Here is a 12,959-nt window from a genome sequence, read left to right as displayed (position 1 = left end):
AGTGAATTGGATTATTAAAAGCCAATCTAGGCAGGTGAAATGTTCTGAAGAACACAATTAAATATTGTCATGTTTTTTCCTGGCAATATAACTTGGGGGTGAGGGGGAAGTAGTACTAGTGCCTTTTTAGTATCAAGATGATTCATTTGAGCATCAGAAGATTCTGCCCTTGTGGAAGGTATTATGGTGGCCTTCAAGATTTGTGGTTTTCTAAATGCAAAGCAGACCATGCCCTGTAAATACCGTGACAACCTGAAAATGGAGACAGCAGTGGAGATTACTGGGGAGAAGGAGAAGAATCAGTTTTGTCTTCAGGTGATTGAAGTACCACAAGAGGTCTGTAAAAAATGTAAAAATAGTTTTTCAATAGAATCTGATCTTAAGACTATCAGTGCAATGAGCTCAGCTCCTGCAAGTGACAGGAGTGCACAAGGTTTGTGGCATGGAGAGCTCCTGGGTGGTGCAGTCCAGTTTCCAGCTGTGGCTGTGGCTGACTTGGTGGAACAGTGATGCTCATGGGGGCAGGGACTCTTTGCCCAAAAAAATGGAGTCCCACAGCCAATATCCTCTTCACCCAAGTCTGAGTTACTGAATTCTACCATAATGCCAGTAATATCTGTGTGGTGGCCATGCTGTTCTGCCTGGGCTTTACCTGTGAGCAGAGGCAGATAAAGCAAACTTCCTCACACTGGTGATGTCTGGCAGTGAGGAAGGCATGTGGCTGCTGTGTGCACCTGGCAATTAGTCATGCAAATCTGATCCTGTAATAGCAATCAAGGCATCTGTTCAAGAACAGAACTGATTATATTTTCAATCTATACTGAGATTATCCTTTTGTTAGTGATAGTCTGGCCATTACTACTACTTACTATGTGTGATGGTCATGGAGGTCCCGGCCACATAGTGTTAAGGCACTGGGGAAAAACAGAACAAAAAATGTAATTTAGCCCAAAAATCTTTTCAAAGTGAATATTACAGCTTTATTAATAACTTTGTGGGTTTTTGTTACAACACTTAAACATACTTAATGAGCACACTTAACCAATCTGACACAACTTGAACTACAGCTCATGTTTTGTAGCTAGTGAGATAAGAAAAAGTCAAAAGAAATGCTGATTTGCATAAAGCAGTTTATGGTCCTGTATGAAATGACATCTGTAGTTAAAACATAAGGTCTATTATCACAAGGAGGACGTGATGTACTATGAGGAACATGCAATTGATACTAAAGTGTGCATTGACAAAATGTTGTGATTCACTCTCAGGGCAGAAACCATTTAAACTGCTGACAGTAGCCATGAGCTATGTGCAGTTAAAATTATTGTCAAGCTTTAAGTTTAAAATAAGGTGATCTGCAGTGTGTTATGGGTAAATATTTGTCTTGTTTTAAAGATTGTTAGTACTTGTGGGTGTTTACCCTGCATTCAGCTTAAGGTTCACTTCCTGCAAGCAGTGCTGGAAGAAAGGTGAAGATATTTGCCTTCCATGCTGAACAAAAGCCACAGGGCAGGAGCAGGTCCTGCAGTGCCATGTGCAGACGTGGATGGGATGTGCTGCCAGTGTGAGGAGAGCACCTCTTGGTGGTTCCTGCACATGCAGCCACCTCGTGGCTTTTTCCTCAAGCAGAGCTTATCAGTGGGCAGGGCACAGATCAGGATTTCAGATAACTGAGCTGTAATTTCAACTGCAGTAGCATCTCACCTTGTATGAGATACTTGGCTTTCCTCTGCACTGATTTTTTTCCTGCTGTAGCAGGGTGTTAATTCTCTGGAATTTGTTTAGGATTTGATGAAATAATTTTACAAAAGGCAGTTAATTACCACACAGAAAAGTAACACAATGGCAGTGCCAGTACTGTGGTGATTGGTCTGTGAGGACATTGTAAGTCAGTAACTTCACCATTCTGTTAGTGATATTGGCAGCAAAGTTGTTGTGCAATCCTTACGTAGGTAAAGTGCTGATTGAATTTGGATGACAGGCATGGGCTCTGTGTGGGAAAATACTTTGATCCTGGAAAACAGCCATCAGTCTGAGAATGGAAATTAGAATAAGGCTTCTCATTTGACTTTGGCCAAAGCCTACAGAAACCTCGTGTCCAAGGCTTGTCTGAATGGAAACTTTTGTTTAACATGAGCGCCCAGAATTTGTGGGTGTGTATTCAGACGGGAGGGCACACAGGATCTTAGTGTTTAGGAGGACTTTGTACAAGCTGAAGGAGAATGAGGCCTCCTGAGGTGAAGGGCCAGTGACAATTCTTACCATCTTGTTAATCAGCCCAGCTCTGGTCTTAATGATAAATAGCAAGATCTGTATTGCTTGGTCGGTATTTGGACTACTAATCTCAGGGCAGAAGAAATTTTTTCCTTTGCTCCAAATATCCTGACTGGCTTCTCTGTTGATGAAACATTCCTATGGTGGTTTTATTTTACAAGCCTGAAGGCATTTTTACATGTTAGGGGCAGCCTTGTGTCACGTGTACATCACGTTCTGCCTTCCGCTTATGTAACTGGGAAAATTTTTCTTTCAACTGTCCCACTTGACACTGCAAGCTGCCCTTGAATACAGACAGTTGGATGGGTTTTGGTAAGAAATCCAAATTCATTGTACTGAATCAAAAAGCCCAGGAAGGTGCTTGTGTTGCTCTAATTTTCATGAAGATGAAGCCCTCCTGAGAGTACCTTGAGGAGGGCCCTCCTTGGATTGCTACCACTGGTTTTCAGGTGGAGTCGAGAGATATCCTAAGAAAATGAGTTTGGGATCAGATTTTTTCACTAAAATTGATTGAGGAACAGTTTCTGAATTATGAAGAAGACGAGGAAGATTCCAGAGAGAAAACTGCAGGCCAACAGACACTTCATAAGCTGAAGCAGTCAATGAAGATGTATTTACTTCTTTAACTAGTAATCCTCAAGGTCATTTCTTCAGAAATATTGATATTGTCACTTTGATCAGCAAAACCTGTCTATCAGTGAAGCCTAGATCAAGCAACTTTTGAGAAAATATTTCTGTGATTTCTGTAGGAGGACCAGTGACAGGAAAGCAAACACTTTTATGAGAAGGAAATTAGGCTCCTTTGCATGGTGATGCCATGAGACCTCTAAAATCTCTTGGAAGTTTTAATCATCCATCTAGCATTGGTCTGATTTCAGCTGCTCTGGGACAGATGTTTAAGAGCACTCTCAGAGCCTCTCAGTGAGGTGCAGTGGCATTGCTTATTTGTACTGGTGTTGAGCAGTGAACTCTCAATGAACACAATGAACATGTTGGTCTGTACTGTTACAGCAGCAGTGGCAAAGAGGACATCTGCAGAAATACTTTGGAATGGCAAATTATTTTAGTACTCTCCAGCCACAGGACCTTACTTTTCTGGCTCGGAGGTTTCTCTAGCACTCTTGCAGTATTCCTGCACCAGACTTGTGCATCTCATGGACTCCACAATGAACCAAGTTACCTTGGCTCCACCAGGCATTAGCATTTCATTTCAGGCTTATGAAATCTTAAATAGGACTACATCCATATTGCTGAGGTCAGCCTTTTAGCCAAAGAATATTCCAAAAAAAGTCAAACTCAGCGTAAATGCTCAGAGGAACTTCTGTCAGGCATTTAAAACATAGTCAGTGTTAGGAGAAATAGTGTAATGCATGAAAAAAGGCACCTGGTGGACTGTAGTATTTACTTGATTTAAAGCTATTAGAATAAAAAGGATCTTTGTGTCCTAGCTGTGTTTCCAAAATAGTATCCGTCATTTTCTGTTTGTTTTGAATTTGCTGCTGCAGAGCTATGAGAGCCCAAATGTTTTTAGTGTACGCAGTGTAAGGAGAATGGCTTTCACCCAATGTTAGTGGCCTGAAAATGGGAATGTGCTTGTTGGGAGCATGGTGCCAGGCTGGATTTCCTTAAACTGAAAGCAGTTTGAATACACATACTCTGCACTTACTCTGTTTGCTAGAAAAGCTAGTGCGTGGTAATGCGAGAGAAGAAATGGCTTCCCAGAATTTGTATAGTCACACTTATATATCTATGAACAGTAGGTTTGTGTGTATGTTTGTGCCGTTTATATAAGCACTAACACATCTGCACAGGTATAGGTGATGTTTCTATTTTGAAAATTAAGTCTAGAGGTGATGTTTACATGCTGCATTGCAGAGCTGTTTGCAGTGTGGCAGGTGATTATGCTGTACTTCCTCTGGCATTTCAAAAATCCATGCAGATTAAAGTGCATGTTTTCATCACAAGCCATATGATTTCAGTAGCTCTTCTTCCTTCTTTGTTTATATGTGGAAACTTTTGTCTGAGAATTCAGACTTCTCTCGTGCCAAGTTTATAAGTTTCTCAGTTGTTAATGAAAGGTAACCTATGTTTCTAGTCCTGAAACCTGGTTTTGCAACAACTGCCATTTTATAATGAGCAGAGTTACTCAGGGTAACCTTCATCAAACTTGAGTTCTGGGGTCATGTTTGGTTCTCAAGAAACAATGAACATTTTTGCCATGGTCTTTTCTGTGCCCAGGTCACAAAACAATAGCACTCATGAGTCATAATCTGCTGTAGAACAGTAATCCAAACAAGTGGTGGTTTGGTGGTGCATCTTTTTTGCTGTCACTTTTCTGAGATGCCTTTGACACTTGTAATGCAACTATCTCTGACTTGTAAAAGCCTTTTGTGATGTATAAAGTATGTACTGTGTAAAACAGAATAGCAACATGGATTTAATCTGTTTCTGTATATTTAAGTCTGTTAAACAAATTCTTTCTTTTCAGGATGTGGGTATGAACAGCATATGCTAATACAAGTGTTTTGGGAAAACTGTGTGTTTAAAAACTTGTACTCAAGCTAACATGCTTGGGTTATGTATAAACTGCTAAAGCCATTTATTGCTTCACATTGCCATGTCTGTGATGTGGATGTCCTTGCTCATCTGATTCTAGGCCTGGAAAAGGAACAAGCAGAAGGTTTGGTTTGGTAGATAGATTGTTAGTTCAGTGCCAGCAAATGCTTAATTGTCTGCTGGAAAGTACACTGAAATAACACTTGTTTAGAGCTTGCATACTCTCAGTAAATGTGAATAACTCACTTAACACCAGCTACTCATTGGAGAATTGCAGCCATGTGCCAGTGTGTGCTAATGCAAGCTGCCTAATGTGCAAGTGCTACCCCTTGATCTCAGTGGATCTCTATTTGATCTGCAGTTTAGTATAAATCAAAGTGACACAAGAGAGAGCTTCTCTGCTCCATTGTGCCTTAAGTTATTAAAAACCACATTTTTCTTAGACTGGATGCTTATGCATTCAGAATACAATTATGTGTGATGCATTCAGAATATAATTGTGTTTGTCAAAAGTGATGAGTAGATCACTAGGGAGGCTCTTCCCCAGACTGATCACATGATAAAAGGCATTTATAGGCAGTGTTGGTCCATCAGACTGATGTCCAGACTGGAGACAGGAGTTTGCAAGTTTTTAACCATAACCTCCTCTGAACTTGGAGATCTCTGTGAGGGCAGGTGCAGGGAGATGCACCTATGGCCCCGTTCCTGGCTGGCCATATGCAAGTGCCATCCCAGTTCAGCACTGCCTAGGCTCTGCACCTCAGCAGATTTTCAGGTGGTTGTGGAGGCCACCAGGAGGTTGCCAAATCACTGCCTTGTAGAAGAACTAAGGGATGATGTGTAAACCTGAGAGCTGTGGCTGAATTTAATTTTGAATTTAATTTCAGCTGCCCCCTGCCGAAAGGAATGCTCTTTTGATGACATCAAATAACGCTTTTTTTATTAGTTTCCGTTACTTGAAATGAAGCAAGAAATTGATCCTTTCAAGAAATTGAAAATTATTCTGCAAAAAGATACCATGTGTATTGTTTAGGTGATTAAATTGAAGTCTGTGTTTTCTTTGAATAATACCAACTTTCCTGTTTGTCAAACCCAGACGATGCATAGTTGGGTGGGTGAGGATTTGCCAGCTAGGACAACTACAGCCTCCTCAGGGCCTGGTGAAGGAAACTTGGAAGAGAAATGTAAACAGGTAGACTGAAAGCCTTGTGCACTAATCACACTAATTGTGTTTGCAGTCTCAACTCAACTGTCTAGCTGTGTAAAGAGACCTGGACTGGGAGCCTGAAAAAAGTGTGTCTGTCTGAAGTAATTTTTGGCTTTGATGTGTTTTTCTGTTAACTCTATTGTTGTAGTTCCTCATAAAGGATCAGGCCCCTTCTTTTATGGGGCTGCCAGTATTGGGAGCCCATCACCAGTAGATGTTTGAGTAACTTGGAAACTGCCTTCATGTAGCTCAGGCAACTATCTGCTTGTTCTGCTTGGTCCACTGGAGCAGCAGCAACAGCAGTCATAAGGCACTTCTATTAACCCTAGGTCACTGACCACATTTCCTTTCTAAAATCAATGGATTTTTCCACATAGCCTTGATCTGTTTGCTTAATAAGCCCAAAAGATTTCCAAGACATTTTATTATAATTCAGCCAAGTTGAAAAAGTTACAGATTTTGATGAAACTATCATCCACCATCCAGGTAAAAATAAAAACCAGATATTGCTGAAGCATTTGTGTCCTTTTAGCAGTTGACACTGTTGGACAGCAGGAATTGCAGTGACCTGAGTATGAAACTTTGGGAGCTGCTGCTGGCTTGTGGAACCTGATCTCTCACTGCATTCTGATAAGGAAAATAACAAAGTGACATAAGCAATCCTTTGCAAATGATTCAGAACCTGACACTCAGCCAGACCCCCTCTCTAGCACAGTCAGGCTCTGAAGTGACTGGAGTTTCTCCAGCTGAAGGCAGCAGAGAATGGCTTCATTAAGATTAGATAATCTGTAGGGTCTACGTTATATGTCACTGAAGGAGATGGATTGGTGTTCTGTACTAATGGTACAGGGACACAAAGGCAAGGGAAAATTCAGATATGACTTTCTTCAGACTATATATCATCAAGCATGAGTGTTGCATGGAGAATGTTTGTACACTGTGTACAGAAATAAGTTTTTTATTGTTTGTTATATTTGTTTACTCTGACAGTAATCTAATGAAGCAAGACATCCAGAAATTCAGAGATGATGAAAATGTCTCTGGTTTGTCACAAGCTGAAAATCCACAGATTTAAAATTCTTAGAAGCATTATCTGTACAAGATGTCCTTTGATTAGGTAAAAATATGCTAGATAAGTGAAACGTAGAGGATTATCAAGTGTGTCCAGATCTAACTATTACAGCAGATGTGGAAATGCTGCTCCTGACGCTCTTCATTACTGACATAAAATTACTTGTGTTAGAAGCATTTCAGGAGTGAAACTTGAAGCATATTACAAATGTGATTTCAAGCTAGCATGGATCTTCCAGCTTTTGAGGCCAGTAGGTAACAGTGTTGATCTTACAGTGGTAGGGACTAAGACCTTTGTGTATTAAATATTAAGTAAGAAATTATGGGCACACTTTCAAATAATGACTTTTGCCTGAAATAAACCTGGAAGTTGGCTGTCTGAGGACAGTTTATAAAGAACACAGACAGGGTTTTACCCATGTACCTCCAGTGTGGTCTTTGAGACCTTTCCTGGAGCACTACTCTCAGGATATAGTAGTCCTTGGCTTTATTTCAAAAGGCATAAACTATAGGTCTGTTTTCTTTGAGGCCACAGAAGATTGTGAGCATTGGGAGCAACTGTTAAGCGCATCATTCAAAGCCCAGTGACTATTTATAGGTGACAGGAAAGCTGCTGAAGAGCCTGGGTATACAGAATTCTGGCAGACACCCCTAAAGACAAACTGTATTTGTGCAAAGAAGGAGAGTAGACACAGTTCTGTTGTTATTAAAGCCAAAAAGCAAAAGCGGAACAAAACTGTAGTGACCTCTGAGACCTGAAACTTCTCTCAGCTACTCCTGTAGGACAGTGTCTGTGCTATTAGTGTTTGTGGTGGAGCTTTGCTGAAGGTTTCTCTCAGATCTCTGAGATGCATCTCAAACATTTCTCTTGGGCAGCTCCTGACTTACCAGTTGATAACTCCAGATATTCTAATCTCTAGGCAATCTCTCAATCTGTGAACCTTGTTGATCAATTTTTGTGGGGTTTGGTTTGGGTTTTTTTGGTTTTGTTGGTTTTTATTTAATCTCAATGAATGTGAAATCTGCTTGTTCTGACACAGAGGATCTGCATGTCCACTCCTAACTATCGAGGATACGCATGCCGTTCACCACCGGGAGCATACATTGGCATGGCTTGTCACTTTGCATCCAGTTCAACTTGCTGTTCCTTGTTCTGAGATCTCTTGTGTGCAGTAATATTTTTATTACAGAAAATACTGTGCTCGTGAAAGCTTAAAGGTTCTTGGATCAAACTGGACAGAAATACATTTCTTTGTTGGATACCAGGCAGGCTTCATGGCAGAGTTGTCCAAAACTTCAAGTCAGAGGAGGATAGACAATGGAGTTGAGAAAGCCATGGGGAAACTATCTCCCCACTTCTTTCATCCTTAGATCTATAGAATGGACTGAATAATGACATGCTGTGTTTCTGTTCGAGTTAGTAAGAATTTTGGCAGGAGAGGCATCATGATCCATCTGGTATGAAGTCTGAAGACCTGTTGTTTGCTGCAGTCCTTGGACGCCTGTTGAGTGTTGAGGGCCTTGGTTCCTTTGTTGGCCATATGAAAAGGATGATACCAAACTTTCATGGATGGAAGATGTTTTTATGTACAAAGCTGTGCTGATTGCTGCTGATGGCAGAAGAAACAATATAGCTTGAATTGCAGTTTGCACACTGAAACAATGGGGTACCGTGATTCCCCTCCACTGTGAAGGGAGTTTGTGTACCCAAGTTCATCATCTGTGAAGAATTCCACTCCACAGGGAATTGCAGATCCAATTAATTATGACAACTTTGTGAGCACATAACTTACTAAAAAATCGTTCCTTAAAGTGATGAGAACGTACGATGAATGTACGTTTATCCCCACAGCAGTGGATTACATTTGTACCCTATTCAAAATTATTTTTCATTTTTAGGAGATTTTAGAAAGTTCCTGAAAGGGTCAAACCCAAGTGTCTGCTCTTCCTAAGCATATGTGTATGCTTTTTCAGAATAAGAGCATGTGTTGCTTTGCTGCTTAATTTGTGAGCCCAAGCCACTGCTTTGTGTCCAAATATGTATTCTGAAGGTTGATGTGTCAATGGCTACACCCACCTTGGAGAAGGTGCTGCTGCAGACTATCAGAGGTCCTTCATCATAGCTTCATTGTTTTGTTCTTTTTATTGATTTTTGTTTCTTCAAGGTAAAGTCAGGGAAAAAGCCCACAGAACTGGTGCATCCACACAGGTTGGATGCTGCTGGGGAAGTCTAGTTAGGAACATGTGATGTTAATTACTTTTTCAGATATGCACACTGTGATTTATTCTGCTTCTATTCCCATTTGATTCCATTGTCTTAGTTCAGGATCTGCAGAGCAGTGTGTTTGCTAATGGACATGGGGAGATCCTGTTCTGGCAGGATTTCTCTCAGGCACATAAAGCAAACCCTGTCCAGTAAAATTAATGATAGAATTCTCAATTGTTTCAGTGGTATCTCAGTTTCACTTACTAAATTTAGGAAATGTGGTGGAGTCTAGCTGGTCCATGGTTGAGAGAATGGTGGTTGTCACCATCCTCATAAGTCTTCCACTTCAGATGTAGTATTTTATTGCTGAAAAAGCCTGAGTGGTCAAGACTTAAAAGGAGAGGTGAATAATCTGTTTGATGAAACAAACTTGGGATCCCTAGGAAGAGAAGAGGTTGGGTGGGAAGGGAGCTCATCCCATTCACACATAAAATAAAAAGCACAGGAATGACAAATTGCAGCCCTAGAGTCTTCATAGTTGTTTGAACCTCTAGTTTTATTTTTTTCAGTAAATCTTTGCAGTAACTTGTTTAATTGAAATATGTGCTGGACAGGACAATGGTAAGAGTTTCTCACTAGGCTGTGAACAGCTGTATACTTCACATCTGGGAAAATAATGATATAAATGCAGAAATACATTTTAAGTTCTAGGAACTAAAGCTAAGTATTGCTGTTAGTAATTCATGATGATATATCACAAAGAACATTTCAAGGATTTGTCTGGTAGGGGAGTCTTCTTTTTGAATGAAACACGTCACTTACTGTAAGGATCACTACCTAGAGAATGCATGCTCTTTTCAAAGAACAAAAACTGATGGTCTCTTTTTTCTTCTTCTTTTCAGGCAGCGCAAATAGTCCTGATTTCTCTCTTTGAATTGAACACTCCTGAGTTTACCATGTTACTTGGTGCCTTGCCAAAAACATTCCAGGATGGTGCTACCAAGCTCCTGCACAACCACCTCAAGAACTCCAGTAACACCAGTGTGGTGAGAGGCCCTTGTCCTTACAGACAGCAGAGCCCCAAAGACAGCGGCTCATTGATAAGCTGTTGCAGATGTTCACTTTGAATTATCTGTAACTGTTGTCTTGAAGCAATATGGCAACAGAGGCTTTTGTTTGATTTTGCTTTTAATAGGGACCATTAAAATAAAAAACTCAGTTATTTTAAAATTTAATATAGTCCTAACCAGAAGAGATTAAAAAAATTACTGAGAAGTGCATTAAAATTGGTGGAGTTTGTGCTTTCAAGTTGGTGGTGCTTTTGAAAGTCCTGCCAGTAATGACTTTTTGGCTAAAACAGATCCTGATACAACAGATTTTCTGGGCTTTTGATTATTATTGAGATCAGTTTAATAACTGTTATACTGTCTGTTAAGGAGCCTGTAGGATCTTTAATATGACCTCACTCTATGCCTATTACTTTATGTTTTGCTTTTATATGAAGCTCTTACATATTTTTATTTCACTGAAGGAATATGTTAGTTGATTTAAATAGGAAATTTCTTTCCCTTCTCAGAGCAGCAAGGATTAAAGAATTTTTTGTCTTTTTAATGTGGAAATCTTGTGAACTTGCTGGAATTTGAACCCTCCTATCTTTGCACTTCCGCAGGGCTAAGTAGAATTTAGTGTAAGCTAGAACTGCAGCATTAGGCTTCCAGGCAAATGGTCTGGATTCTCTAATACTTTTGACTCTATGTGAAAAGTATCAGAATTGAGAGCAATTTCTACTCATTTTGCTGTGGTATAAAAGATTGTTCAGACCAGTGGAAAAATGCTAAGCTAGACTGCTTAGTTATGCTCCTAACGACATAATCAGAATGTTTTAGACGATGTGGAAAATAGCTGTGTAATTAGAATACTAAATTGTCAGGGTAATGATGAGCATATTTTGGAGCCTTGCAAATCTTGTTTGAGAAGCTGGATTGATTGACCATTTCTCTGGCAATATTTGTAGGCCATACATGTTGTGTATTTAATTTGGAGGTACTGTGGGTTGTACAGAAGTGCGCATACACTTTCTTTATTCTCAGAGTCATATTTTCAGGAGCATATTAATGACTACATGAGCCATGGCTGCAGATTTTTTAGATCAAGAGGCAGAATCAAAACTGCACTAAGCTTGTCTAGAGCAAACAAAGGCACTGTTTGGACCTGTTGCTGTACTCCTGCCTGTGCATTGCAACACGTTGCTAATCCTTGTCTTCCTGCTTCTGTGTCAGGGTTCCCCCAGCAATACCCTTGGTCGGACTCCTTCCCGGCACTCCAGCAGCAGAACCAGCCCCTTAACTTCACCTACCAACTGCTCCCATGGTGGACTGTCTCCAAGGTAATGTGGCAGGCTAATTAAACCCCTTGCAAAATACTAAAGGATTTCAACACCAAGTGTGCGTTTGCAGAATATGACTCACTTTGAAAGCAAAAACAAGACAATAAGTTTACAGTAGATTTCTGCAAAGAAGCAGTGTTTGAACATGATAATATGTGGCTGGTGATTGACTTCAGTGTTCCAGTCCTCATGCTGTCTGTGTAATCTTAATATCTTTTCTTATCATATTAGTTTTCTTTTGTAGCCTTCTTCAGAATTAAATTTGTGGATAATGAAGGTAATATTAATTGGCAACATTAGAAATAAGGTCTTGTTGAGATTGCATATGTCACAAAGTCTGTGATGACTCTCAGAACAAGACTTTCAGATTGTGCCATTTTTTAGGTGTGGACCTATAATCAGTGATTCTTCTGGCTATATTACAGGGCTTGAGCTGCTGAGAGAAGTGCTGTATCTGCTGTTCCCCTCTTATTCTTTTTGAGGATGCAGGACAAGCAGAGGTGGTGACTGTTTAAGTGCTGAGTACCTCCCAAATTGCTTACCTGGCTCCTGACCAGCAGAGCAGTGGCCTGGTCTTTTGAGCAGCAGGTCTATTGCAACCAGGTGGTTTGCTGAATCTGCAGGTGCTACCCTAGAATATATTGGTCCACTCCAAAATCTTGTATTCAGCCAACATGGGCTCTTGGCTGCTGGGAATCTGGATGTTTTGCAGCATTAAAACTTAGAGCAGGAGAGATGGCACTGTAGACAGTATGTTCTGGGACCATAGAAATATTGGAGGAAAGCAGCAAGCTGTTATCGGGACAAGCTCTGGTTCATGCTGGAAAAGCTTAAATTCTGCATCCCATGTTTGACTGCCCTCTTCATGACAGGTTGTGGAAGAAGCATAAGGAGCCATGTTGGGTGGGGACTGCAGTTCATAGTGCAGTGTAGCAGATGACATTGAAATCTGTTCATCTGCCCATGTTACTTGCAAAACTCTCTCTGAAGGGATGCTTAGGCATGTGAGTTCCAGTGTGTCAGGAAAAGTACAGGCCTTTAGCATTTAATGAATAATTGTACTAATTCCAACAGCATAGGAATCATTGGTGTTTCCTGAGAAAATGTTGGGTATCTAAATACATCTTTGTGACTTCTAAATCTACTGTAATTCAAAACTAAACCAAGAGTTGGCAAGCCAAAGCCAAGTTGCCTATTATGAGTTTTTTCCACAAAGGTTTCATTAAGAAATTAAGTGGTAGAGTTTCAGGGGAACAGTTCCA

The 12,959-nt window shown here is 40.4% G+C and overlaps 1 protein-coding gene across 16 annotated transcripts in view; it reads left to right on the top strand.

Annotated features, from left to right (window-relative positions):
• Positions 1–12,959, top strand: part of CLASP1 (cytoplasmic linker associated protein 1) — a 170,608-nt gene that overhangs the window by 128,272 nt on the left and 29,377 nt on the right. For all 16 annotated transcript variants that reach the window (XM_030952206.1, XM_030952207.1, XM_030952219.1 and 13 more), the window contains 2 exons: positions 10,214–10,357; positions 11,591–11,697. In XM_030952206.1, the coding sequence (XP_030808066.1) occupies positions 10,214–10,357; positions 11,591–11,697 (251 nt within the window). The remainder of the gene's footprint in view (positions 1–10,213; positions 10,358–11,590; positions 11,698–12,959) is intronic.

The sequence above is a fragment of the Camarhynchus parvulus genome, chromosome 7, assembly GCF_901933205.1.
Source record: "Camarhynchus parvulus chromosome 7, STF_HiC, whole genome shotgun sequence".
NCBI classification, from domain to species: domain Eukaryota; kingdom Metazoa; phylum Chordata; class Aves; order Passeriformes; family Thraupidae; genus Camarhynchus; species Camarhynchus parvulus.
This window is presented reverse-complemented; position numbering and strand designations above follow the sequence as displayed.